The 26,116-nt window shown below is 56.3% G+C and overlaps 6 protein-coding genes and 1 pseudogene across 11 annotated transcripts; all 7 read left to right on the plus strand.

The window, feature by feature from the left end:
* The first annotated feature begins 14 nt into the window (after positions 1-14).
* Positions 15-1,201, plus strand: LOC112900761 (annotated as a pseudogene).
* Positions 1,202-1,870: 669 nt separating this feature from the next.
* Positions 1,871-4,835, plus strand: LOC112901197. The gene is made up of 3 exons (XM_025970052.1): positions 1,871-2,082; positions 3,505-4,002; positions 4,116-4,835. Exons 1-3 carry the CDS (start codon positions 1,986-1,988, stop codon positions 4,658-4,660), a joined length of 1,140 nt encoding a protein of 379 aa, XP_025825837.1. The 5' UTR covers positions 1,871-1,985; the 3' UTR covers positions 4,661-4,835.
* Positions 4,836-5,445: 610 nt separating this feature from the next.
* LOC112901194 lies at positions 5,446-7,609 on the plus strand. Its single transcript, XM_025970049.1, has 3 exons — positions 5,446-5,565; positions 6,205-6,702; positions 6,795-7,609. Exons 1-3 carry the CDS (start codon positions 5,475-5,477, stop codon positions 7,334-7,336), a joined length of 1,131 nt encoding a protein of 376 aa, XP_025825834.1. The 5' UTR covers positions 5,446-5,474; the 3' UTR covers positions 7,337-7,609.
* A 1,098-nt stretch (positions 7,610-8,707) lies between these two features.
* Positions 8,708-11,407, plus strand: LOC112901010. Of its 2 annotated transcripts, none has more exons than XM_025969819.1 (3): positions 8,708-8,872; positions 10,162-10,659; positions 10,756-11,407. In XM_025969819.1, exons 1-3 carry the CDS (start codon positions 8,791-8,793, stop codon positions 11,307-11,309), a joined length of 1,134 nt encoding a protein of 377 aa, XP_025825604.1. In that variant the 5' UTR covers positions 8,708-8,790; the 3' UTR covers positions 11,310-11,407. The 2 variants fall into 2 exon arrangements, with proteins under 2 accessions (XP_025825604.1, XP_025825605.1); XM_025969820.1 differs by having other exon boundaries at positions 10,759-11,407.
* Positions 11,408-12,486: 1,079 nt separating this feature from the next.
* On the plus strand, positions 12,487-14,898 carry LOC112901029. 2 transcript variants are annotated; one of them, XM_025969841.1, is made up of 3 exons: positions 12,487-12,674; positions 13,430-13,927; positions 14,021-14,898. In XM_025969841.1, the coding sequence occupies exons 1-3, from the start codon at positions 12,590-12,592 to the stop codon at positions 14,566-14,568; spliced, it is 1,131 nt and encodes a 376-aa protein (XP_025825626.1). In that variant the 5' UTR covers positions 12,487-12,589; the 3' UTR covers positions 14,569-14,898. The 2 variants fall into 2 exon arrangements, with proteins under 2 accessions (XP_025825626.1, XP_025825627.1); XM_025969842.1 differs by having other exon boundaries at positions 14,024-14,898.
* Positions 14,899-17,877: 2,979 nt separating this feature from the next.
* On the plus strand, positions 17,878-18,675 carry LOC112900360. Of its 2 annotated transcripts, XM_025969190.1 has the most exons (2): positions 17,878-18,284; positions 18,321-18,675. In XM_025969190.1, exons 1-2 carry the CDS (start codon positions 17,943-17,945, stop codon positions 18,429-18,431), a joined length of 453 nt encoding a protein of 150 aa, XP_025824975.1. In that variant the 5' UTR covers positions 17,878-17,942; the 3' UTR covers positions 18,432-18,675. The 2 variants fall into 2 exon arrangements, with proteins under 2 accessions (XP_025824975.1, XP_025824973.1); XM_025969188.1 differs by having other exon boundaries at positions 17,878-18,675.
* A 4,498-nt stretch (positions 18,676-23,173) lies between these two features.
* Positions 23,174-26,042, plus strand: LOC112901157 (cytochrome b561 and DOMON domain-containing protein At3g07570-like). Of its 3 annotated transcripts, XM_025970006.1 has the most exons (5): positions 23,174-23,679; positions 23,969-24,368; positions 24,487-24,779; positions 24,913-25,044; positions 25,451-25,586. In XM_025970006.1, exons 1-4 carry the CDS (start codon positions 23,473-23,475, stop codon positions 25,036-25,038), a joined length of 1,026 nt encoding a protein of 341 aa, XP_025825791.1. In that variant the 5' UTR covers positions 23,174-23,472; the 3' UTR covers positions 25,039-25,044; positions 25,451-25,586. The 3 variants fall into 3 exon arrangements, with proteins under 3 accessions (XP_025825791.1, XP_025825790.1, XP_025825789.1); XM_025970005.1 differs by having other exon boundaries at positions 24,913-25,592; XM_025970004.1 differs by lacking the exon at positions 24,913-25,044 and having other exon boundaries at positions 23,175-23,679; positions 25,451-26,042.
* Positions 26,043-26,116: the final 74 nt, after the last annotated feature.

A 26,116-nucleotide genomic window follows, 5' to 3' on the forward strand; every position in this document is an offset into this window, starting at 1 on the left:
CTTTCTGAATGTCCATGCCCGTGTGTTGTGCAGGCCTATTACCAAACGGCAACTTCGAGCAGGGGCCGGACGCGTCCCAGTTGAACGGCACGAGGGTGACGGGGCAGCACGCCATACCCGGCTGGGAGATCTCCGGGCTCGTGGAGTACATCCAGTCCGGCCAGAACCAGCAGGAAGGCATGGTCCTGGCGGTGCCGGAGGGCGCGCACGCCGTGCGGCTGGGCAACGAGGCGTCGATCCGGCAGCAGCTGACGGGCCTGGCCCGGCGCGCGCACTACTCCGTCACCTTCAGCGCGGCGCGCGCGCACCTGCGCGCAGGCCGAGCAGCTCAACGTGACGGTCGGCCCGGAGTCCGGCGAGCTCCCCATCCAGACCGTGTACACCAGCAGCGGCTGGGACTCCTACTCCTACGTCTTCAGGGCCCGGCACACCACCGCGTGGCTCACCGTCCACAACCCCGGCGTCGAGGAGGACCCGGCGTGCGGCCCGCTCGTCGACGCCTTCGCCATCAAGACCCTCAACCCTCCGCACCACGAGAAGGGTAACCATCTTATCCGATCTCGAAGATTTTGTTTCAATTTTTACATGGCAAAACAAAAGGTGATCCTGAGGGAGGATTGGATGAATGAGCAACCCTGCACCCAACTCGTGCGCAGGCAACATGCTGAAGAACGGAGACTTTGAGGACGGCCCGTACATCGCCCCGGACAACGCGTGGGGTCTACTGGTGCCGCCCATGGACGAGGACGACGTCTCGCCGCTGCCGGGGTGGATGATCATGTCCGACACCAAGTCCGTCAAGTACGTGGACGCGGCGCACCACAAGGTGCCGCACGGCTCCTACGCCGTGGAGCTGGTCGCCGGGAGCGAGTGCGCGCTGCTGCAGGAGGCGTGGACCGTGGCCGGCCGAGCGTACAGGCTGTCCTTCTCCGTCAGGGACGCGGGTAACGGCTGCGCCCAGCCCCTGGCCGTGAGGGCGTCCGCGGGGTACTCGAGCCAGGTGGTGACGTACGAGTCGCAGGGCACGGGCGGGTCCAGGCGCGGCGAGCTCGAGTTCGCGGCGATCGCGGACGTCACCCGCGTCGTGTTCCAGAGCGCGAACCACTACATGAAGCCCGACGGGACGCTGTGCGGGCCGGTCGTGGACGATGTCTCCCTCGTCAGCGTGCACAAGCACGAGGCGCGCCTGCTGTTCATGTAGCTCGATTCGCCGCGTGGAAGCATGTACTGGTACTAGCTGTGACGGTGCATCCATGGCCAGAATCTGCTCCGGCGTTGCGTGACCGATATCCGGCCAACAGGCCATCGTTTTCGAATCTTTGGAGATTTTGCTGGTTAATAGTAACTCAGGTAGAGGGTTTACACTTGATGAGTTGTTGATCAGTTTTCATTAACAACGCACGTCGCCATTGATTCAGAACAACACCAAACAAGATCATCGATTGGCCTATGATGCCACACGTGCATAGCCGACAGTGTTTCCCTGCCACTTGGCACACGCGAGTTGACTGTGCCCGCTCAGCAGGCCCCCTGCCCCGTCGTTGCCACGGCCGACAGGCCTTTTGCCAGCGCGGCGCTCGCCGAGGTCCAGCCGTCCCGCACATGACTGCACCGTGGCTGGGCACCCACATCGATCCCTCTGGCGAGCTGAAGCCGAATCTTCTTCCACTAATGGCAACTCGATGCACGCGATAGAGCTTCACGTGCGGTTCAGGGTCCCGCCCGGTTTGCCAAGAAGGGCCGGCCGGCCAGCCCATCCATCTCGTTCTCGCCTCATCTCAAGACCGGGATGCCTGCTGCCCTCCGTTCCTCGGGCCCCGCGAGCCCCCGAAACCGTAGCTCTCCCGCGACGCCAGCTCTATAAGTTGAGCCACGCGAGACGGCCCCGTACACGGGACTGTTCCATCGATCCCCCCATTGAGCTCGAGTGTTCAGCACGTTCCCGAACAGGGAGAGCTCGCGAGAAGGGAGCCCGACCGGCCGGCATGATGGGCGGCACGAGGCCACGCCGCGCGGTGCTGCTGCTGCTGCTCTTGCTCGTCGGCGTGGCTGCTCCAGCGGCTTCAGGCGTCGTCACCGATGGTGAGATCTCGATCGCAAACTGGCAATCTATAATGTTCATTGTTATATTGGCTTGTTGCACATGGATGCTGTAAGATCCTTGGACGACTTTCACGTCGCTGGGATTGGAAACTGGCAGGCAGGTTTAGATTCCGCCTTGTAAATTTCAGGAGCTAATTCAGGGAAACAGTTTTTATTTTTGTTTTTTTGCTGTACTCTACTTGCTGAGAACTGACCAAGCTTGCTTCCTTTAGGTCTTTTGCTAGTTCTTGTCTGAATTGAGCCACATTATAAGATACCACGGTCAACAGAACAGCCACAGAACTACTAGATTCAGAATACTGTATTTAGACCCTATTCGGACCCTCCCCAACTAATGATTAGCTTGCTAATTGACAATAGTTTTTTTTGGCTAGCTAAAAATTAATGGCAAAGGAAGCTTGACAAAAAAAATAACCTTTTAGCTAATATGAAAAGCACTAATCAACTATGGGCAGTAAATACCTCATAGCATTTCCAGAGGCATGGTCTACCAAACTATGGCAAAATGTGCTCTTTTGTTCCCAAGAGCCATAAACCGTAGATACCTAACCCTTGGATTGTGTTGTGCCGAGAATGTTTGTACGTTCAAGTTGTTGCGCCCCTCTGGGCACCAACTAATGCCATGGATGGAGTATGAGCCGCTAGAGTAGTGGTGGCTCAAGGGTTGTAGTTGTAGCTCAAAAGTTGTTACGGAAAGGTCTTAATACACAAGTGTCATGCTCACGGTTTGGAAGATTTGGATAGAGCGGAACAATAGGGTTTTCAACGGCAAGGTGAGACACACTTTCAATAATAGCCAAAGCATATTGCCAGAAAACTCTCTGTTAGATCACCGTCACCAAAAGTGCCCTATCCTCCCCCCCCCCCCCCCTCTCCAAATACCGGTTTCTTTAGGTGTTAGGTAGTAGGACAATTTTTCAGTTTATCACATCATTCACTCTTTAGTTTGCTCACAGGCTTGTATGTCATATTTGTCCTTTATAAATTTAATGAAATGCTTGTCCAGATAAGTTTTGAAACAAATTTTAAATTAGAACGGAATAGAACTGAAATGTACCATTTGCACCAGGTGTGGTTCTCAGCTCCCTAGAGAGTATTCGTTCCTATGTTGAGATTTTTTTCCTTTTTTGCGCGGGAGTGGAGAAGAATATATATGTAGCCCAAAAAGATCCAGATCGATGTCTCTCTAATGTGAACCTTGTTTTAACATTTCTTGAATAAATTGTCTCAATTGCATAACTTCACAAACAAAGAGTATGCAAAAATCTGCACTCATATCGCCTTTTTTTTATGAATATGCATTCATGTCATTCATGTCACCTTGATGAATGTGGATCCATGAACGAGAGTTCCAACTTATGATTTACGAAAACTTTGTTTGTTCCTTGTGGGCTGTGGCAGGCCTGTTACCAAATGGCAACTTTGAGCAGGGACCGGACGAGTCCCAGATGAGCGATACCAGGGTGATGAGCCCAAGCGCCATACCACACTGGGAAATCTCCGGGTTCGTGGAGTACATCGGGTCCGGGCAGCAGCAGGACGACATGATCCTGCCGGTGCCGGAAGGCGCGCGCGCCGTGCGGCTGGGCAACGACGCGACCATCCGCCAGCTGCTGAGCGTGACCCAGAAGGCGTCCTACTCCATCACCTTCTCCGCGGCGCGCACCTGCGCCCAGGCTGAGCAGCTCAACGTGTCCGTCGGCCCGGAGTCCGGCGTCCTCCCCATCCAGACCGTGTACACCAGCAGCGGCTGGGACTCCTACTCCTACGCCTTCAGGGCCAGGCACAGCACCGTGTGGCTCTCCATCCACAACCCCGGCCACGAGGACGACCCGGCGTGCGGCCCCCTCATCGACTTCATCGCCATCAAGACCCTCAGCCCTCCGCGCCGCGAAAAGGGTAAAATTCCTACGCGAAGGGCGTCGAAGATTATTCAGAGAAGAGCCCATCTGATTTCAGAAAGAGTAGAAACGGATTGTCCCACCGTACAAATCATGCACTCGTGCTTGCAGGTAACATGTTGAAGAACGGAGACTTCGAGGAGGGCCCGTTCATCTTCCGGGACACGCCGTGGGGCGCGCTGGTGCCGCCGATGGAGGAGGACAAGGTGTCGCCGCTGCCGGGGTGGATGGTGATGTCGGACACGAAGGTAGTCAAGTACGTGGACGCGGGGCACCACGCGGTGCCCCGCGGCGCGCGCGCCGTGGAGCTGGTCGCCGGCAGCGAGGTCGCGCTGCTGCAGGAGGTGCGCACCGTGGCCGGCCGGACGTACAGGCTGTCCTTCTCCGTCGGGGACGCGGGCAACGGCTGCGCCCAGCCCCTGGCCGTGAGGGCGTCCGCGGCGTCCTCGAGCCTGGCGGTGACGTACGAGTCCCGGGGCACGGGCGGGTCCCGGCGCGGCGAGCTCGAGTTCGCGGCGGCCGCGGACGTCACCCGCATCGTGTTCCAGAGCATGAACCACCACATGAAGCCCGACGGGACGCTGTGCGGGCCGGTCGTGGACGACGTCTCCCTCGTTGGCGCGAGCAAGCGCGCGGCGCGCCGGTTGTTCATGTAGTTCCATTTCGCCGCGTGCCGCGCGGAAACTTTGTAGCAGCTTTGCCTGATCAGCGGTTAAGGTGCATCCATGGGCAGAATCTGCTCCGGCACTATGTAACCCATATGATCACCATTTTCGACCTTTGGAAATCTTGTTTGTCAGTAGTAATTCAGGTAGAGGCAGGGTTTACGCATGTGTGGTTGATCGATTTTCATTAACAAAGCATGCTTTCATCTATTCACCACAACTCGAAACGAGCTAGATCATCTATCGGCACTGGCACAGGAGATACCACACGTGCACGACCGACAGTGTTTCCTCCCCTGCCCGTGGCGCACATGAGTTGACTCTGCCTGCTCAGCATGACCCTGGCCCGTCGTCGCCACGGCCGACAGGCCTCGCCACTTCGCCATTGCCAGCGGTTAGCACATGACCGCACCGGGCCGTGCACCCCGCACGCCCGCCTGGCGAACTGAAGCCGAAACTTCCACTAATGGCTAGTCGATCGCTCGCGACGGGAGCCACGTGACGACGAGACGCGCACCAGCGGGGTACTCTTGCAGTTGAAGGTCCCGGTTCGGCAAGAAGCGGGGTCGACCGGCCAGCCCATCTCGGCACCGAGATGCCTGCCGTGCGCTGTCCACCGTTCCTCGTGCCCCGAGCGCTACCTTCCCCGAGCGACGCTACCTCTATAAGTTGAGCGACGCGAGACGACGGCCTTGTTCACGGGACTGTTCCATCGATCCCCCCCCCCCCACACACAATTGAGCTCGAGTGTTCAGCACGTCCCCGAACAGGGAGAGCTCGCGAGAGGGGAGCCCGACCGGCCGGCATGACGGGAGGCACGAGGTCGCGTCGCGTGCTGCTGCTGCTTTTGCTCATCGGCGTGGCTGCTCCAGCGGCTTCAGGCGTCGTCACCGACGGTGAGATCTCGATCACAAACTGGCACTCCAATGTCAGGTTTAGATTTTCGCCTTATAAAGTTACGGAGCTCATTCACAAAGACAGCAGTTTGTTGTTCCCTATTTAGTATGCCCTCCACTTACTGACAACTGATCGAGCTAGCTTCATGTTCATCTTGCTAGTTTTAGTTTGTCCAAATGTCTAGTAAGTAGTGACCTCAAAGTGCCGTTTAGATTGAGTTGATTAAATGATAAAATACCATAGTCAGCGGAACAGTCACATAATTACTATCTTCACATTACTTTATTTAGCTATTGTGAAAAACGTTAATTAGTTATGCCCAGTAGTAAATCCTCACAGCGTCTGCAGAGGGATGGTCTACCCAAAACCATGGCGTATCTGCCTTTTGTTCCTATCTGGAGAAGAGAACAAATAGCCCGAAAAGATCCAGATGTACCTGTAATGTGAAACCTGCTTCAACGTTTCTTGAGTAAAATGCCACATTTGCATCGCTTCACAAAGCCAGAGTATGCGAAAATCTGCACTCATGTTACCCTTTTTAAAGATTGTGCATTCATGTTACTCATGTCGCCTTGATGAATGCGCATCCACGTATGAGTCCCAACTTACGAAAACTTGCTGTTCCTTGTGACGACCAGGTCTGTTACCAAATGGCGACTTTGAGCAGGGGCCAGACGCGTCCCAGATGAACGGCACCAGGGTGATGAGTCCAAACTCCATACCCCACTGGGAGATCTCAGGGTTCGTGGAGTACATCGTGTCCGGGCAGAAGCAGGACGACATGATCCTGCCGGTGCCGGAAGGCGCGCGCGCCGTGCGGCTGGGCAACGACGCGACCATCCGGCAGCTGCTGAGCGTGACCCGGAAGAAGACCTACTCCATAACCTTCTCCGCGGCGCGCACCTGCGCCCAGGCCGAGAAGCTCAACGTGTCCGTCGGCCCGGAGTCCGGCGTCCTCCCCATCCAGACCGTGTACACCAGCAGCGGCTGGGACTCCTACTCCTACGCCTTCAGGGCCAGGCACAGCACCGTGTGGCTCACCATCCACAACCCCGGCGTCGAGGAGGACCCGGCGTGCGGCCCCCTCATCGACTTCATCGCCATCAATACCCTCAACCCTCCGCGTCGCGAGAAAGGTAATAATCTGGTACAAAAGTGCTCGAAGATTGTTCAGAAAAACCTTGTCTGGTTTCAGAAAGAGTGGATATGGGTTGTCCCGTGCTTGCAGGTAACATTCTGAGGAACGGAGACTTCGAGGAAGGCCCGTTCATCTTCCCGGACACGGCGTGGGGCGCGCTGGTGCCGCCGCTGGACGAGGACGACGTGTCGCCGCTGCCGGGGTGGATGGTGATGTCGGACACGAAGGTGGTCAAGTACGTGGACGCGGCGCACCACGCGGTGCCCCAGGGCGCGCGCGCCGTGGAGCTGGTGGCCGGCAGGGAGGCCGCGCTGCTGCAGGAGGTGCCGACCACGCCCGGGCGGTGGTACCGCCTGTCCTTCTCCGTCGGGGACGCGGGTAACGGGTGCGCGGCGCCCCTGGCCGTGGAGGCCTACGCGGCGCGGGCGACGGCGAGGGTGCAGTACGAGTCCCGCGGGATGGGCGGGTCCAGGCGCGCCAGCCTCGAGTTCGCCGCGGCGGCGAACCCCACGCGCGTCGTGTTCCAGAGCTACAACCACCACATGAAGCCGGACGGGACGCTGTGCGGGCCGGTCCTGGACGACGTCGCCCTCGTCAGCGTGCGCCGGCGCGGGCGCCGGCTGCTCCTGTAGTTCGTCCCGGAGCAGAGATTTTTCAGACGATCCGCGTCCGCTGCTACGTGATACAGACACTGCCGTGCCGGAACATACGCGTACTGGCCTCTGCTTGTGGCCGGGGAGTAGCAGTAGCAGTCCGTACGTAGCGGGTGGTTGTAGAATTCGCCTTAACTTGTTTGATGGCATCATGGATTGCATACTTCTGCAGCAAAGACATGTGCTCGCTGCTGTCAGTCTGTCACCACTGATGGATATGCAGGGAGGAGGAGGAGCAGCAGCCGCAGCAGCAGCAGCAGCAGCAGAAGAAGAAGAAGAGGAGGAGGAGGAGGAGGAGGAGGAGGAGGAGAGTAACAGAAAACCGTAGCCAAGTACTCTGTGTATGTGGAGTATGTCCTCATGTCGTGTGGGTCCTGCGAGGCAATGTGTGAGATTGAGGCTTAAAAGCAAAGTCCGCATCTGAATTCGCCATTGAACTATATCCATTCAGTCAACTGAACCTGAGGGCAGGGAAGCTGTTCTTCCTCCTCGTACCCGAGACCATCTCTGCTTATCCTGCGATTCACTCACGCCCCGGTCGATCTCGCCAGCGGCAACAACATGCAGTGACAGCCACAGACATGAGCTGGTTCGAGATTTGCACGGCGTCGCGCCGATCGCGCACACTTTCACACAAACGAACGTGCTGGGCTGACCGGAGAGCTGAGATTCGAGATTCAGATATACCCGTATGATATTGGTAGAGTCAGGGCAGAGGTTTTGACTTTCAAGATGCTAAGGGCCGGGGGACGCGTTTGAAAATGTGGCCGGTGGGCTTGGGGGTGGGGGGGTGACATTGGCCGACGACGGATCGACGGCGGCCGACTGGCCGCGGCAAGTGGCTCGACGTACAGATTCGCCGCGCCGAGCTGCGGCCGGGGCCGGCGCGCCCCGTGCGTGGCCAGTGCGTTTGTCCGCCAAGGCGAAGCCGTAGGCCGTAACAGGTAGCCGGTGCCGGTAGCCTGACCGCTGCCCACCCACGCGGCGCGCCACGACGGCGAGCGCCGGTTCGTCGGCGTCGCGGCCGGCCGTTGCGTTCGGGCGCCGCGGCGTGCGGGCGTGTCGTGTGCGGAGAACCGGCACGGAATCTTCCAGGCACCGGTGGGCCACGCGAGCGGGGCAGGGTGCCACGTGACTGCAGCAGAGCAGGTCCCCAACGTGACCCGAGCTGCACGATCCCCGCCGGCGCGTCCCGCGGCGCCCCGTCCGTCGTCGCCTCGTCGGCATCCGCCACGCGCGCGCCTCCGCCCCCTGATCGCTCAAGGTCAGCGGGCCAGCCGCCACATAAGTCGCTGCTCTTATATAAGCCGTGCGCGCCTGGTCGCTTTGCTCCTGCTTCGTTATCAAGGGGTCTACTAGCTCGCATGGCCATATGCTAGCTCGTCAGGAACCGAGTGGCTTGCTCGTGTCGTCGTGAGAAGGGAGCCTGCGCGATGGCGAGGGGCGCGCGCTCCGTGGCGCTCTTATTGATGATGCTCGGCATGGCTGCTCGAGCGGTTTCTGCCGTCAGCGATGGTGAGAGCTCGCGAACCAGTACTAGAGGGTGACCCTAGTACTATTACATGCTCCGTACTATGCTTTTGAGGGCTCTGATGCATGCTACGGTTTTTTGCTTTCTAAATCCCTAATGCTAAGTAGTTGCGCATGCTCATGTTCTTGCTGCTTAGTTTTCTTAGGTTCCATCAATATCAATTGTCAACTCTATTCCTGGCCAGGCTGGCATTGACTTGTCAGGCGCACCGCAGTATAGACGTACGGTGCCATTGTTGAGGGCAAATGCTAAACTTCATCGCGTGTTTTTGGCCTTCCTTCGCACCAAATTTTTGTCTTTCTCCGTCTTGAACGTCTCCAACTCATGCGGGTTGTGAGAGCTAGGTTTTCAAGTCCAAGGGTTGTCATTTACATTGTAAGGAGTGAACTTAGAGGGAAGATTGCAATAACAGCTAAATTGGTGATGGTGCAACATGGGGCTGCTAGAGACGCGGGAGGTGAAAGTGTTGGGTGATGTTAAAAGACAGAAAAATTGACAAGGATACCAGTGCAGATCTGATTGTGGAGTCCTCAAAAGATGAGGTTGGAGAGCAACAAGATGCAAGTGAGATCATTGTTAAAAGCAAAGGGAGGCAACTTTACTATACTTCAACTATATTTTTTCTGGTGGCGAATCATCACGTTGGATCTTAGATCAGAGCGCTCTTGCTAATCTTCAACCCTAGGTATTGCTTCAGTCCTGCATTGCCGGCCACTGTTTGCCCCCACCTACCGCCACCCTTGGTGACCTCATGGACGGCACGTTCGGTCTCGTTGCCCTCACCACACTAACCCACGTCGTCAGGCCATCTCTACGTCTCCCTTGCTCTTATCTAGCCTAATGGCCATCCTCCTCTCCCAATACAGAGCGATAGCCTCCCGCCCCCGAAGGATCCGTTCCTAAGTCGGGAGCACACCAGATTCCGGAAAGAACTCGCCTGCAGGACTGCCACTTACTTATGGGGTTGGACCCACACGTCGACGATATATCCAACTGCAGGGGGCAGTGCTGCAGGGAATCCATTTCTCCAGATTCCCTAGCAGCCCCCACCATTTACCCTAAGAGGGTCACGAGTACCGTTCGATCGTGTCATGTTTCTCAAATTTTCAGGCACATGTAGTGTAGGAGGAGCAGAAAAATATGCATGTACTAAGCGTAAACTTAAAGCGCTAGTCATAATCGGCAAAACGGAGCACCACTGCACTCCGACACCAGTGCCCGTCCTAGGATTTGTACATATCTTCCGAGTTCTAACAACATTTTGTGCGTGCAGGACCGCTACCGAACGGCCACTTTGAGCAGAGGCCAGACGCGTCCCAGATGAACGGCACCAGGGTGATGAGCCCAAACGCCATACCCCACTGGGAGATCTCAGGGTTCGTGGAGTACCTCGGGTCCGGGCAGAAGCAGGACGACATGATCCTGCCGGTGCCGGAAGGCGAGCAGGCCGTGCGGCTGGGCAACGACGCGACCTTCCGGCAGCAGCTGAACGTGATCCGGCACACGTACTACTCCGTCACCTTCGGCGCGGCGCGCACCTGCGCCCAGGCCGAGAGGCTGAACGTGTCGGTCACCCCGGAGTCCGGCATCCTCCCGATCCAGACCGTGTACACCAGCAGCGGCTGGGACTCCTACTCCTGGGCGTTCAAGGCCAAGCACAGCACCGTGTGGCTCTCCATCCACAACCCCGGCCACGAGGAGGACCCGGCGTGCGGCCCCCTCATCGACGCCATCGCCATCAAGGCCCTCCGCTCTCCCCACCACGTCAAGAGTAAGATCGACTCCTGATTCCTCGATGCCCTAGCTGGATTTTTACATGAAATTCGCACTGACGAGTACTTGAATTGGTGGGCGAACCCAACTGAAGCAGACAACATGCTGAGGAACGGGGACTTCGAGGACGGGCCTTACATCTTCCCGAACACGCCGTGGGGCGTGCTGGTCCCGCCGATCGCGGAGGACGAGCACTCGCCGCTGCCGGGGTGGCTGGTCATGTCGGACACCAAGGTCGTCAAGTACGTGGACGCGGCGCACCACGCGGTGCCGCGCGGCTCCCACGCCGTGGAGCTGGTCGCCGGCAGGGAGTGCGCGCTGCTGCAGGAGGTGCGCACCGTGCCCGGGCGGCCGTACAAGCTGTCCTTCTCCGTCGGGGACGCCGGCGACGGCTGCGCCGGGCACCTGGCCGTGGACGCCTACGCGTCCGCGGCGGCGCTCAAGGTGGCGTACGAGTCCCGCGGCGCGGGCGGGTCCAGTCGCGCCGAGCTCGAGTTCGTGGCGGACGCCGACGTGACGCGCGTGGTGTTCCAGAGCGGGAACCACCACATGAAGCCGGACGGGACGCTGTGCGGCCCCGTCATCGATGACGTGTCGCTCGTCCCCGAGCACGCCCACACGCCGGCCGCCCGCCGGCTGCGGATGTAGAGCGCATCTCCGCAGGGGCGCGTTGTATGTGGCCGTTTCAAGAATTGCCAGGAAATGTGGTCGTATCTGCAGTGTCTTAATAACGTGATTTGAGATAAGATGTGTGCTGACAGCTGAGCCGCCTGACCTGCTAGTAGTTGAAATACTTTTCAAATTAACGATAATTAACGTTGCCTTGTAGAGAGAAAAGCATGTGGCGTGGTATTTTTTCGAACGAGTTGCCACTTTCGGTGGTATTTTAAGTATGGTAGCTTCAACAACGGCGATCTTTCAGTGCTACAGTACTAGTTCTTTCATTCAGGTTGGTAAATAAAACAACCCCCTATACTCTCTAAGACAGTGCCGTCTTGTTGTTTCATATGCGGCACACAACATTTAACCCATGACACACGAGATTATTAAGGATATGGATGCTGAAACAAAAACAATTTCCAAGTTTTGGAGGGGCGGACAATTTCCAAGTTGCTTGGCGCAGTTCCTTTTCTAAACGAAGCACTTATTGATATAGCATCTACGGAAGCTAACTGGCTGGTTTCAGGGCTCGGATTGCCCTCGCTATCAATGCCGGTGTGGTTAGAGGATTCTGATTTTCTTAGGAACAAAGTTCAGGTGACCGAGAAGGTGGGGTCGCAACTATGACTCTATGAGCGAGTTTGCTGAGAGCCTGCCGCTGTATGCAAATGTTTGACTTTGTAGATGCTCTGGGAGTTTGGGTCAATGCTTTGGACGGTGGAAGGCATCAGACCAATTTTTCTTTTTTCTGAAACTGGAGGCTCAAGCAATGGGTACGAACACAGGCCCGGGCGTGGCAGATGGCGTCGCGCCGGCAAGGCCCGGGCGGCTATGGCCGTCACCGTGGCGTTGGGCTACGGAATCTTCGACGTGCTTGATGCCCCCCATGAATCCACGAGAGCGAAGGAGTGCGGCACGTGAGCGCACGCCGGGTTGTTGCCCCCAGTAGCTGCAGGTGCAAGGAATCCAAACCGATCGAGACGTACGGCCACCTCCCCTGTGCCCAAGAGTGAGAGATGCCCGCTGCCGCGGCCACGATCCGGCCGGCGCGTCTCGCGGCGCGGCCTCCGTACGTCGGGCCGCATCATGATGCGCACCAGCTAGTAAGTGGCCGCTCTTATATAAGCGGTGCCGGGCGGCGACGATTTACTCCATATCCGGCTATCTCAGGGCGCTGGAGATAGGCGGCGCGCGGCAGCTCTGTTCGTTCGTTACCTCTCGGACGTGGCCGTCAGGGCCGAGACCTCTCGGGAGGAAGGGAGTCGGAGATGACCACGGGTCGCAGCCGTTGCGTGGCGCTGTTCGTGCTCGTCGCCGTGGCCGCTCAAGCTGCTTCCGCCGTCGTCAGCGATGGTGAGGGCTCGCAAACTAGCACTCCGCTCCGATCCGCTGCTGCTTAATCATTTGCTTTAATCTGCCCGGCCAAGTTATTGTGCTTTATCCTCCTGTTGCCTTGTTGGCTAGAGTTTATCTTATTATCCTTTTTTTTGAGCTTATCTTAATATCCTTTTTGTACAAAGGCGCTGGCGTTGACTTATCAGTGCTGCAGCACTTGGCTTCATGGTTAATGGGATCCAAGGTTCTGATTGCCTGATCGACATCTACCTCATATCCATGATAAAATTTTGATTTTAGAACCGCGCTCTGTGACTCCGTCCCACACATATACTGTCACATGTCGATGGCGTGCACTTGAGAGTTCATTTAGCTCGTATCCATGTGTCAGTCCGAATAATGTATATTGAAATTGGTGTCCATGGTGGTTTGACCGTAACATTTCGGTTTGGGCCGTAGATCTAATTAGGGTTTGCGAAACTAGCAGTATGGACAACTGACGTAGTCATTCAGTGAAAGCTGATAAAGTAGCAAGTTATTTGGGCTTTTGTAAACTTTGCAGACATAACATGAGGTAGAAATGTTATTTGGTCTTTTAATTTGTCCATTAAACCACATAGATCCTACTTCTACTCTTTATCGTAAGTTCGTAAACCTGCGGTGTGCCGGAATGAATACTTGAAGTCACAGCCTCTGATTCACTCTTGACGAAACCACTTCGATCGATCTGGAGTCTCTCTTCACGCTCTGATCGACAACTCGATTGCGTGCAGGCCTGTTACCGAATGGCGATTTTGAGCAGGGTCCGGACGAGTCCCAGATGAAGGACACCAGGGTGATGAGTCCAAACGCCATACCGCACTGGGAGATCTCAGGGTTCGTGGAGTACATCGGGTCCGGCCACACGCAGGACGACATGATCCTGCCGGTGCCGGAGGGCGCGCGCGCCGTGCGGCTGGGGAACGACGCGACCATCCGGCAGGAGCTCTGCGTGATCCGGCAGGCCTACTACTCCATCACCTTCACCGCCGCGCGGTCGTGCGCCCAGGCCGAGGCGCTGAACGTGTCGGTCACCCCGGATTTCGGCGTCCTCCCCATCCAGACCGTGTACACCAGCAGCGGTTGGGACTCCTACTCCTGGGCCTTCAAGGCCAAGCACAGCACCGTGTGGCTCTCCATCCACAACCCCGGCCACGAGGAGAACCCGGCGTGCGGACCCCTCGTCGACTTCATCGCCATCAAGGCCCTCCACCCTCCCCACCACGTCCAGGGTAATCTCTGCTGGCTACGAAATTTCTTAACCTTGTTGTTATCCGGCGAACGAACAAAATTAACCAATCATCAAGTCGATCGATCGCGTGCAGCAGGTAACATGCTGAGGAACGGGGACTTCGAGGAGGGCCCGCACATCTTCCCGGACGTGCCGTGGGGCGTGCTGGTGCCGCCCATGTCGGAGGACCTCTACTCGCCGCTGCCGGGGTGGATGGTGCTGTCGGACACCAAGGTCGTCAAGTACGTGGACGCGGCGCACCACGCGGTGCCGCGCGGCGCGCGCGCCGTGGAGCTGGTGGCCGGCATGGAGTGCGCGCTGGTCCAGGAGGCGCGCACCGTGCCGGGGCGGGCCTACAGGCTCTCCTTCTCCGTCGGCGACGGGGCCAACGGGTGCGAGGGGACCCTGGGCGTGGACGTGTACGCCGGGCAGACGAGGGCGACGGCGTCGTACGAGTCCCGCGGCACGGGCGGGCACAGGCGCGTCGAGCTCGACTTCGAGGCGGCCGAGGGCCTGACGCGCGTGGTGTTCCACAGCTCCAACTACCACATGAAGCCCGACGGGACGCTGTGCGGGCCGGTCGTCGACGACGTCTCCCTCGTGCCCGTGCACAGGCACGCCGCCCGCCGGCTGCGCATGTAGGGCGCGTCCCAAGTGTCCTGTCCAAGTATCCCGTAGTGCTCCCGTGAGCTTGTTTAATTTTTGCTGTAGTTTGGAACAGGTCGTATACGTATACATGGTATGCCACTTTGGGTGGTGTGTCGGCTGTCAAGACTTGATGTCGAACTAGACCAAGATGAGATGTTGAACTAGAGTTTAAAGATGCGCTAATTAAACGCTGATATTACAGCCATGTGCCATGTACTATGTTATGTTACAGGGTTTTGTACATTTGTACTAGTATTGTACTGGGTGCATGCATGCCTTGATGCCCCTGGGCTGTGGTTCGTGTGAGCCAGTGCAATTAGTCAACAGCTTGCAGCTCCCGTTTTAATTTGCGTTTGGACCGAGCTAGTAGGTGAGACATATTCAGTATCGATGTGCATTTCTTCAGTACGTTCACGTTAACTTCTAATCGTATCCCCTCGGGGCCAAACATACATTGTGCATTAAACTAGCTATTCGATCTGCCTGAAAATTAAAGATAAAACCAGTGGAGCTTATATTTGTTTGGGCGATACTGTAGTTTATGGCGCCGACGATCAAAGTTTCAAGGAGCACTGAAGAACAAGAAAACTCCATCATGATCTTTTGGCAGTTGAGCAAAAGTGCTCATCATGAATCACTAGCTAGAAAATCTCCAATTTATTCCATGAAATTTTTTGCATCAGAAAACAAATATCTGTTATATGATGAACAATAATGGAATCATACACCGATATGCATAGCGCAATAACCATCTGTGGCTAACCAACCCATTGCAAATGCGCAGATACTGATATACCTTTAATTTAGTAGTAGTACGACAGATAAACTGAAATTGTTAATATAAGCTATAAACTCATATTGCCTCCCTTATTGTTGAATTTGTTCATGGACATATAGCGAAAGAGTAACAGAATGCTGGAAGCAAGTACATGATCTGCGACGAGCATATATATATATATATATAACACATCACGCGCCCAGAAAAACTAGCAGGCGCATCCAGGGTAATTAAAATTATCAAAATACTTAAAAGCTTCCTCCTGAGTCCTGACTGGGAGAGAAACAAGCTAGTCTGTCGGAAGAAGACAGTACGACTGCCGTGGCCAACGTAACGTACTGTTCGTGCATGCTCGATGATGGCGTCATCAACTCTCTCAAGCAGCCCGAGCCTCTCTAGTGGCCGGGGCCTCTAGGGCTCGGCCCCTGGGTGAGCTGCGCCACCCACGCCATGATCAGCGACCTCGCCCTCTCGTGCAGCGCGGGGTGGTGGTCGGCGGCGTACTGTCCCTCCGGCTGCAGCCGCCTGGCCCCCTCGACGGCAGTAAAAAGAACGGTGGACGCCACGGCGAGCAGCAAGAAAGTGAGGATTCCTCTCGGCTGGGACGCCATGGGGGGCGAGATCGACGTTCCCTGCTCGCTTCTACTGATCAACCCTCTTGCCGGTGCTGAATGTTTGTGCTACGTGAGCAGTTGTGTTGGACAGCAGCTTCTGTGGCATGGCTATTTATAGGCCTGCAGATCGATTGCACGAGAGAATGTGCAATGCTTGTGTAGTTGTGTGCTGTTTAAGAAGAAGCTAGCCTGCTGGCCCCTAGCCTATACTGATGCTGAATCGCTTGGATGCAACGAATCTTTGGTATGTGAGTTTGCCATAACTGCGGCAGGAAAAACGAGGCCGATCGCTCGCCTTTTCACGCGCGGACAGTGGACAGTTTCGCCCTAGGGGAGCTTGGGCGGTCGACCTGTAGGCCAACAAACTAGATCGAGCTGCCTGCAGTTTGTTGTACGCAGCAGATTGCATGGGGAATTCCTTGCATGGTCCGTTGGCACGCCGGCCAGTCCAAGTCCAATATAGGACGAAGATCATGGGACCGATGCACGGCTAAACTGTGCTCAGGTTCTTATAAACAGCTATGCAGATACTGCCCGTATCGTCAGGGATCTAGCTAGCTGGCTGAGCTAGAGGCACTGATTTTCGGCAGTGCAGACCAGTAGTTTAGTTCCATTCTGTGTGTGGAGCTCAGCATTTGACAGTGCAGGTACGTGGCGAATTCTTATCTCTGCCTCAGAGTTCGTTTTTTAGTTCCAGTACCACGCAACTGGAAATCCTCAGAATTTTGACTGTTAATTTGCCATATTCAGATTAAGCATTCTGGTGGATACTGTTTGATTTTTTTTCTGCGATCCAATTTGTATCTTGGTGGTACTCTATCATGCTCCCTCCGTTTTAAAATATATAACGTTTTGGCAAATCTAAATGAATAGATTTTGCAATGCATCTAAATGTACATTATGTCTAGATCCATAACAAAAATTGTGCATCAAAATTTACTAAAACGATCTACAATTTAAAACGAAGGGAGTAGCACATAAATATTGTGACAAATTTGGTATAACCTCGGGGATATAATCTCAGTTTCACTAACTCTATATGGCTACTATAAGACGGTTTAAACAACCCTGCAGCAAGCAGGAGATCGATTCAGAGGGTATTCCCAAACTCACCGCCCCATCTACGCCATCTCTCTCTCTCTCTCTCTCTCTCTCTCTCTCTCTCTCTCTCTCTCAGTTCTTCACATGCACACGGCGTGCCGGGCCGAAAGAGTACGCGAGGAGCTACTGGGGCTAGGCTCATCACGCGGTCGCATTTAGAGCTCTCTCGGAAATCTAGGCGCTGATGGAAGTTTGGTCCGGACGTCACCTGCCTCCCCGGCCAGTCCCCCGCCATTGTTTACCTTCCCCGACGCGCACCGTCGTGGGGGGGTGTGTGGGTTTCAGGGCGCGGGGCAGCGCCAAGCACAAGAGCCCGCATTCTCGCGCGCCCTGCCGCCATGGAGTACCGGAACTAACTGGCCTACATCCCTAGCCGTGTATGGGCTATGTGGCCCTGCGTGGTCTCGATCATTGACCCTACGCAATTTCTCTATGAGCTAGTGCATGCCGGTCGCTGGTCGAGATGGGTTGAAAAGGGTCGCAACGTCGTACTAACGCCTCTACCTACCATCCACTTTGCAGCAACGAGCAGCATGAACCCCCTTTTTTCTTTTTCTTTTTTTGATGAGTATGAGTATGGTTTTTTTTTTCTTCGAGAGATGGGAGGAAGTATGGACTGCTAGTAGGAAACATGACTGGCCCGGTCCATAATAAGGCCAGACCATGCCTGGAATCAGCAGCAGCCCAGCACACTAAGCAAAGCCTGCCGATCAAACCAGTACAAATTTTCACGGCCCAGCCCAGTTATCAGACAGAAAAAAAGAGGTGGCCTCGCAAGCTACTCCCGCGAAGCCCAGCAGCACATCGTTGACGTCGGCCATCATCATCCCCGTCCGCCGCTCCACGCGCGCCCCACACGCACCCAATCCGCCGAGATGGGCCTGAGCCCCTCCAAGCGCGTGGACGCCGCGCTGCGGCGCGCGCCGGCGTTCGCCGCCGCCTGCGACGACGCCTTCGACCGGTGCCTCGCGGACGCGCAGGGCGCGTTCCGGGGCGTCCGCCTCTACCAGCTGGCCGACGCCGCGGCGCGCCTCCACGCGTCGCTCCGCGCGTCGGTCCCGCTGGTCCGGCGCTGGGTGCCCTCGCCGCCGCCCCGCGCCCGCGTCGACGCCGCGCTCCGCGCCGCGGGGCTCGAGGGCGAGGCGGAGCTCTCCCGGGCCCAGCTCGGGGAGTTCGCCGCCGAGCTGTTCAGGGAGGCCGTGCTGGCCGGCGCGGCGGGGGCGGCGCTCGTGCGCGCCCCCGCCGCCGCGGCCGGGATCGTCGGGGTGGGCGTGGCGGCCCGCGCCGCGCCCGCGGTGGTCGGGAGGGTCGTCGCCGTCTACGCCGCGGGCGCCGCCGCCGCGCTTTACCTCAGCCTGGGCTAGGGTATCCTAGTTGTGTGCTTCCCCGGAACCTCCTGCGCTGTGCAAGAAACCACATCCGGGGTTCTGCTGCGTTGTCGTGTCCAGCTCCGAGCTCATCGGCAGTTGTTGCGAAATAATGCAAAAGTATGATCAGATTACACTAAAATGACATTGAACCCGCTGTGCTCTGCTTCTCTGACCGAGATGCTGCTAAACAGGAGGATCAAGTTATCCATTGTTGATTCCACCACGCTGGACTGATTTATACTGTATCTTGCAAAGCATGGATAGAAACTCGAAAAATCCAGTACCCGCGGTGCCTTTTCTCAGTATCCGGCGCCGTGCCCTGGTAACTGAAGGAAATAGAAGAAGTTTGGGAGTTCAAATTCAGAGCTCAGAGAAGTGGAAACAGACCAAACAGTTCGTTGTCTCCAACCCCACAATATGTTCCCCTCCACAGGAAAAAGGAATTCTCCAGTCCTCAATGGGCCGTACGAAGCAGAAAGAGGATGGCCTTGGACACACGGTTGGACTAAGAGGCATCATCAGGACAGATTCCCAACGGGCCGAGCATGGACACGGCAGGTGGCGGCTACTGTAACACGCGAGTATCATCAGACAACTTCCATCGTTTCAATCTCAAAAAAGAAATGAAAAACTGCCATCGTTTCTGTTCATGGCCTACTGCTGTTCCTGCTGTCTGGCGCAGGATAACCGCGCGTGTGCTAGTATGGTCGGTCCATGAAGTAGGGCAGGGTAGGGCAAGCCCCGTTTGGATCCGGCGGCGTTAGTTTTTAGCTCCGTTGTATTGAATGTTTAGTTACTAATTAGAAATATTAAATATAGATTAATGATAAAACTAATTGCATTACCTCTAGGCTAATTTGCGAGAGGAATCTATTAAGCTCATGTGATGCTACAGTAAACATATGCTAATTATGGATTGATTAAGCTCAATAAATTTATCTCACGAATTAGCCCTAGACTTCTACAACTAGTTTTATAATCAGCTCATATTTAATTTTTTTAATCGGTATTGAAATAGAGGGTTAAATTTTAGCTAAGAATCCAAACATCCCTTCTAAGAATGTCCCCCACAACACACGTGTTCTGACATATCCTTGCAGTAAAAGCAGCCAGGAACCAACCAATCGCTACAGAACGCAGCAGGCTGCGCACACACGGAATGCTTCCTACTGACCAGTAGTAAGTAGTAACACCTGGTGGGCGATCATCTATTCATCTCTACTACAGTAGTAGGAACTTTGCACGCGCAGGCCACAGAAACAAACAGCTTTTCAGCTTCTAGGTGGAGGATGCCCTTGTTCCAGAGCAACCTAGGTGGCGACCACGCCCCGGGGCTTCCACTGGCAGACACACAGACAGACGCACCTGGCACCCGAACCAAATGGGGCAAAGAAAAGAAGCCGTGCACCGCCGCGCCACCAAACTCGTGGCCTCGTCGCCACGCCGAGCCAAGCGGACGCCCGGCTGGGGGGAATATCCCATCCTATCTCCAGCTCAGGCGCCGCAGAGCGTAGCGGTTGGTGCCCTGCCGCCGTCACATGGCCGCGCGCCGCGCTGCGCCGCAGCGCCAAGCAACCGCTGGCCGCGGCCTTGTTGCCAGTCCGGGACAATCGCGCGCCACGGCCGCGCGCGGCGGCGCCCACATGCTGCGGTACGGCTCCCTCCCCCTCCTCGCGAGTTCATGGTCCGGAACGCATGGATCGGGGCGGACGATTCGTCTCGCTCTCGCCCCGTCATTGATGCTGTTTCACGGGCTTGGACAGGAGGATCGGTTAGGTCTCCGTGCTGTACTGCGGCATGTGTCAGCGTGTCATTGTTCATTTGTTCTACTACACCACCACCTTCTTTTCTCTTCTGCTGCGGGCATTTCTGTCGGTGCCGTTCACCTCCAATTCGGAGTGTTCCAGGTTCCTAGTCTGACTGTCAATCCTGACCGGCGGCTAGGCAACAGCAGCAGGACAGTTAAAAAGAAAAACATACCACATGGGGCGTGTGGCCGGCACAAGCATCAGCGGTTAAAACGTGAGAAAACCGGAACCGTAGGGAGCCTCCGACGAGGTAACCTCAGTTTAAACTGTGCGAACTGGGAACTGAAAAGGGGCAAAAAAAAAAAGTAGTCAGATCTTCATCCTTGTGAGTTGGGGCCTTTGCTTTCCCGCGGGCTTCCAGGCTTTTCTTCTCTGCACCTCCCATTCCTCCTACCGATCCCACTCCACACACGAAAACAGGTTGGGATTGGGAGGCTGCTGCCTGTCGTGTCATGTGACCTCCACTTTACACACGCATTCATGTGATGTTTTCCAGTTTTTGGTTTGCATGATGAGTGAACTTTAGGTCGGGATCTGATTTTTCTGCCCCTGTATATAAAAGAAAGAAAAAAAAATGATGATGACATGACAGCTTCTAGATGATCGAGGATTATTACTGATCCCCGAAAATCCCGTCGTTTGCCTTGATCGAACGGCGACGAGCGGACAGCGTAGTAACATGCATGTCCTGCTGCTGGAATGGACCGGGCCTCCGCCATCCCCATTTTTATCATGTGCGGTAGCTGCGCTGGTCGTGTATTAGCAACGGAATCGGAGTGCAGAGGCTCCTTTGCGTCCACACGAGCTGGGGAGAAGAAACGACGCGTTTCTTGTGGTGAAGAAGTAGTGCATGCTACATGCCTTACACCGATGAGCAAATGATGTGATCAGCCAGCTAAGCTGATCACAGTGACTTCCTCAAATATTCAAATGGGAACCGACTCGAGTCCAAGGGCATAGGCGCACCGTCGCTGAAAGCCATTATGATGACGTGGCATTCGATTGGTGACGTCAAGCTGCAATGCTACGCAAGCGCTGCTTTATAGTACTTCCACTTCCGTATCAACAATTCAAAACCATCACGCGGCACCTTTGGTGATGAGCGAGCTGAACACCAGGCAACGGCATAAGTAGAGGAATCAATAGCAAACAAAGGAGAAACAAGTGTTCGAACCAAAGGGGGCAAAATTGGCGGGTTGGGATTTCCGCCGGCTAGAGCTTGGAGCATTGATATGGTGGGCCCATGATCGAACCAACTAATTGTTGCTTGAGGCTTGCGATCAAAACACCATCCTCCGCTCAAATTCAACTACGAATGAAAAATTGAAGGCAGGACGAATAATGACATGAAGAACCTCAAAAGCGTGAGAAGATTGTACACGAACCTAACATCACTAGAAAACAAGAAAGAGATGCGCTAGGAGAAATTTGTACGGGTGCATGGCTAGCTACCCAGGCTCACGGTTAATCCTGAAAGTCTGTGTGCTAGACCTTCCGAGCTCCAGACACCAGCTGAGAACTGAAAGAACTGAACAAAACTCCAGCCGGACTATTAATGACACGGAGATCCGAGTCCGAGGCTGGGGAAGGGGGGCTGGGAAGATGCAAGCCAGCCGACGGTGACTGCACCCCCGACGGTGAGGCCCCAGGCCGAGTCGGAGCCGCAGAGGGACGCGCGCCCTCGGAAACCCATGGGGATGGGGACGGATCCGCCGCGGCAGCGCGCATGTGCGCCCGCATCTTTTCTTTACTCCGTGCACCGGAACCGTGAGCTGTTTCCCTGCGCGCAATAATCATCTGGGGGCCAGCCTTTCCTTTCCTTACCTTTCCTTTCCTTTCTCCCCCCGCGCCATCATCCTCCCCCGATCGCGCACACCGCCCCGGGCCGGGGGTGCGGTGCTGCCCCACCACCGGTGGCGGTCGCCCGGCCGGGCCTTTTGCGCCGCCCCTTTTCGCTGTTCGGCAGCTCAGCCACGGCGAGCACCGCCGAGTCCTCCCCTACTCTCTCTCTCTCTCTCTCCCTGCAGTACGGCCGTAGGGACAAGCGACATGTTGGCGCGTATGCGGTGGATTGGGTTGGACACGGACTGGCCCTGGTTCCAGATTGGCTGCGGTGTGCACTCCCACGCAACGGCTTCCCCACGCCCGGATCGGGACTGCAGGTGCAGGTGTCAGCTCTGTCTCGCTCGATTTTACTACCGGGTCTGGGTGGATCGCGCCGCAGTAGCAGGTAGCAGCAACTATCACCTATCGGCCATGGCAAGTTGTTGGCAGCAGAGTGTTCCAGCAGCAGCATGCCACGCTCGACTGCGCCTGCGCGCTAGCCTGAGGAGACCTCGCGTCTTGTTTATGCCAAGTTGAAGGCCGCCCCGACGCGGTTAGCGAATCCGTTTGAATCGCCGCCATGTGCGCGCTCCCCTAGGCGAGCAGCATCACTCTTGTATCTGTACTCCGGCGAGTCCACCCGGAATATGATCAGGTAGTAGATTTGTAGACGAGAAAGACGCAAGAGTTTTGATAGGTTTGGACCGCCAGGAATATAACACCTATATCCTATGTTCGATGCTGTGTGTTCGGTGTTATATTGACTAGTTTAGAATTTCTAGAATATAAATATGTAGGCTGGTTGCGCTGTCTTTGGTAGGTACCTCCACGACTCCCTTATATAGCCGAATAGCCGTGGATTACAAGTTAGATTAAGATCTTCTCGGATTATTTATAAGAAATCACTGAGTTCAGTTAAGATGCACAATATCAAAATTATCCGATCCTGAATCCTGATTCCGGACCCTTCGCCGGATTGTTAAACGGAGTCGTTCCTCGCAGAACCGGGATCCCCTCGGTAGGAAGGTACCTAGTCTACCTCCGTCAGTCACCCAAGCAGAGGACACGGCCACATGGTGACACACTGATACTTATATACATACACCCATTCACACGCGGGCAGGCGCAGCGCCGAGGCTTCCGGGGCGGGACGGTACATACGCGAGCGGGTAAGGGAAATCGAGCAGCGCATCGCGAACGGGCAGCGCGGCATCATCGTCTGACCTTGCCAAACTGTCCCCGCCCTGGAGGGCCCCTGGCCGCTCGCGTCTTCCCCTTGAGGTCCCTCCGGCCACCCCATCCCTTGGCTTCCACGCACCAATCTTGTCCCGGCGCCTGCCGAGTCCAGGAACAGTCGGGCGAGCAGCAGAGCAGAGCCACTAGCGGGCAGCAAGCAAGCGCCAATGGCGGCTCCTTCCGGAGCGTCCTCCTCCGCGCGCCTGGTGCTGCTCTCCCTGCTCGGGTTCTGCGTCGCGCTGAGCCGCCAGGAATCGTCGTCGTCGACGGACTCGTGCGGCGCGGCGAAGCTCGCGGTCGCCAGCCTCGTGCCCTTCGACACCGCGGGCTTCCGGTGCGCCGCCAACTGGAAGCAGCAGGACTTCGTCCTCAGGGTACGCCCCCGCCTCGCGCGTTACCCCGATCTCTCAAATTTGCTCTCTTGCCCCCACTACAATTCAGCGTGCTCGCCGCTGGGATTCGATTCGTCCTAGATCCCTCCCAATGCCAATGCACTGCTTCGGAGCTCGCTCGGAGTAGGTAGCTGATCCGAGGCAGCTGCGAGCTTTGCGAATTATATTGTCGGATTCAATTCAATGCGTCGCGATGCATTCACGAACGAGGCACCGCAAGCTCAACCGATCTGATCTGAATTGCTTGTCACGGCTCGTGTGCGCCGCGCAGTACAAGAACACGGGGCCGAGCGAGTGGAGCTTCGTCCTGTCGGCGCCGGACAAGGGCTCGTACGTGGCGGTCGGCTTCTCGGGGAAGGGCGCCATGGTCGGCAGCAGCGCCGTCGCCGGGTGGGCATCCAACGGCCGGGGCACCGTCAAGCAGTACTACCTCGGCGGGAAGAGCCCCGACGAGGTCGCCCCCAACAGAGGCCTCCTCAAGCTCGTCAGGAACAAGTCCGCCGTCGTCTCCCGCTCGGGCCGCCTCTACCTCGCCTTCCAGCTCAGCACCGACTACCCGCAGCCGTACCTGATCTACGCCGTCGGGCCGGACGGCAACCTGCCGCCGTCCAGCACCCTGCAGCTGCCGATGCACCAGAGCATGGCCTCCCGCGCCTTCAACTACACCTCCGGTACGCCTGCCGCACCTCGCATTTTTCCTTTTTCTTTTCCCCTCCTTCTTCTCCGATTGCCAAGAGCCATCGAAATCGAATGCGTGCGTGATGGAGGATTCCGGTCTGCTGCATGCAGGTATGTCCTCCAGCGCCGGCGCAGGCGACGGGACGTTCCCGGCGGAGCGGAAGCACGGGCTGCTGGCCATGATGGGGTGGGGCGTGCTGATGCCCATCGGCATGATCACCGCGCGCTACTTCCGGCAGCTGGACCCGTGCTGGTTCTACAGCCACCTGGCCATCCAGGTGTCCGGCTACGCCATCGGCATCGCGGCCGTCGTCCTCGGCTTCCGCCTCAACGAGGACGGGCTCAGGAACGTGGGCGTGCACAAGGCGCTCGGCATCGGCATCCTCGCCATGGCGTCGCTCCAGGTACGCGATGCTTCTTACTGTGGAAGAGAGAATTCAGAACCTTCTCTGAGTTACTGCTGCTGCTGCTACTAGATAAGATTAACAGTCTCAATAACATGGGGAAAAATTGAATAAAAATCATTTGTACTAGCAGACACTTTCGGGTTCCTTGGGCACATGCGCATGGTCTGGATTGGGATCTGCCGCGAGGCCAGCCTGGATAAACAGCATGCTCATTTGTTTAGAGCTCAGAAGCGACAGGTTTATTTGGAGTTGTTGACTGCGAGTAAGTATACGTAGCACTAGGACGGAAGAAGTGAGAGCGTTTTCACATGCCCTGTGAAAAGCGTGCAATCAAAATAGAGGCTTCCATGTCCGTTGACAACGGAGGCCAGACCAGACCAGACAAGGCGCGCCACCGTAGCCTTGTGTGTTCTTGAGCTGGCACAAGATGGGTTCTCGTCGAGCTAGCGGCTGAAGCAGCTCAGCTCCGCGCAGCCATGCTCAGTTTTCTATGCTCGGAATCTTCGGTTTGCCGACAAAAAAAGTGCTTCCAGTGAAAAAGTTGACCTAGGGAAACCGCAGATTAATTTGTCTGTCTCAGGAAGGGAAAAAAATCACTGCTGCTTCTGGTGAACTTGCCTTTTCGATTGCTGTGACGATCTGGATATCTGATCCACGTCTATTACCAGGTGCTGGCGATCCTGGCGCGGCCGGACAAGACGTCCAAGGTGCGGCGGTTCTGGAACTGGTACCACCACAACATCGGGCGCGCGGCGATCCTGGTGGCCGTCGGCAACGTCTTCCTGGGCCTCTCCATCGCGCAGGAGACCAACGCCTACATCGTCTCCTACGGCGTCTTCGTCGCCGTCTGGGTGGTCGCCGTCGCCGCCTTCGAGGTCAAGCGCTGCTACGCCGACGACGACTGATCCGCTCGACCCCCCGGCAGCAGGCGGCCGGCGGCGCATAGGACACCAAGGAAACTGATGGGCGTACGCGGAAGGAAGCGTTTCACGGCCAGCGACGTGACACACACAAACAACACACCGTCGGCAAATTTGTGATTCTTTTTTCTTTTGTTGGGGGGGGGGGGGGGTGGTATAGGACGTGAAGCAGGGGCCGGACTGCTGCTCTAGCCTAGCTGATTCATATTTGTACATTGGTACATGGTCGTGTTCGTGTTGTACTTGTACCCTTTTCGGACGATAGCTTTTGTTCTTCACCCCTTCTTGTTTCCACCGTGCATTGATCAAAATGATGAATTGATGATACTATTTTTTTTTCTTTTGCTGATTCCTGGACACCTCTGCTCTGAGATTGGCATGCCTGTGCCTTGATGCGTCGTTTCAGAAGAGCAA

The sequence above is a fragment of the Panicum hallii genome, chromosome 7 (assembly GCF_002211085.1).
Source record: "Panicum hallii strain FIL2 chromosome 7, PHallii_v3.1, whole genome shotgun sequence".
Classification (NCBI taxonomy): Eukaryota; Viridiplantae; Streptophyta; class Magnoliopsida; order Poales; family Poaceae; genus Panicum; species Panicum hallii.

Coding starts and splice junctions, on each gene's coding strand:
- LOC112901197 (XM_025970052.1), top strand. CDS start 1,986: ATGATGGGCGGCACGAGGCCACGCCGCGCGGTGCTGCTGCTGCTGCTC. Junction 2,083..3,504: donor TTCAGGCGTCGTCACCGATG/GTGAGATCTCGA, acceptor GGGCTGTGGCAG/GCCTGTTACCAAATGGCAAC. Junction 4,003..4,115: donor CCCTCCGCGCCGCGAAAAGG/GTAAAATTCCTA, acceptor TCGTGCTTGCAG/GTAACATGTTGAAGAACGGA.
- LOC112901194 (XM_025970049.1), top strand. CDS start 5,475: ATGACGGGAGGCACGAGGTCGCGTCGCGTGCTGCTGCTGCTTTTGCTC. Junction 5,566..6,204: donor TTCAGGCGTCGTCACCGACG/GTGAGATCTCGA, acceptor TGTGACGACCAG/GTCTGTTACCAAATGGCGAC. Junction 6,703..6,794: donor CCCTCCGCGTCGCGAGAAAG/GTAATAATCTGG, acceptor CCGTGCTTGCAG/GTAACATTCTGAGGAACGGA.
- LOC112901010 (XM_025969819.1), top strand. CDS start 8,791: ATGGCGAGGGGCGCGCGCTCCGTGGCGCTCTTATTGATGATGCTCGGC. Junction 8,873..10,161: donor GGTTTCTGCCGTCAGCGATG/GTGAGAGCTCGC, acceptor TTGTGCGTGCAG/GACCGCTACCGAACGGCCAC. Junction 10,660..10,755: donor CTCTCCCCACCACGTCAAGA/GTAAGATCGACT, acceptor ACCCAACTGAAG/CAGACAACATGCTGAGGAAC.
- LOC112901029 (XM_025969841.1), top strand. CDS start 12,590: ATGACCACGGGTCGCAGCCGTTGCGTGGCGCTGTTCGTGCTCGTCGCC. Junction 12,675..13,429: donor TTCCGCCGTCGTCAGCGATG/GTGAGGGCTCGC, acceptor GATTGCGTGCAG/GCCTGTTACCGAATGGCGAT. Junction 13,928..14,020: donor CCCTCCCCACCACGTCCAGG/GTAATCTCTGCT, acceptor GATCGCGTGCAG/CAGGTAACATGCTGAGGAAC.
- LOC112900360 (XM_025969188.1), top strand. CDS start 17,943: ATGGGCCTGAGCCCCTCCAAGCGCGTGGACGCCGCGCTGCGGCGCGCG.
- LOC112901157 (XM_025970004.1), top strand. CDS start 23,473: ATGGCGGCTCCTTCCGGAGCGTCCTCCTCCGCGCGCCTGGTGCTGCTC. Junction 23,680..23,968: donor AGCAGGACTTCGTCCTCAGG/GTACGCCCCCGC, acceptor TGCGCCGCGCAG/TACAAGAACACGGGGCCGAG. Junction 24,780..25,450: donor TCGCCATGGCGTCGCTCCAG/GTACGCGATGCT, acceptor GTCTATTACCAG/GTGCTGGCGATCCTGGCGCG.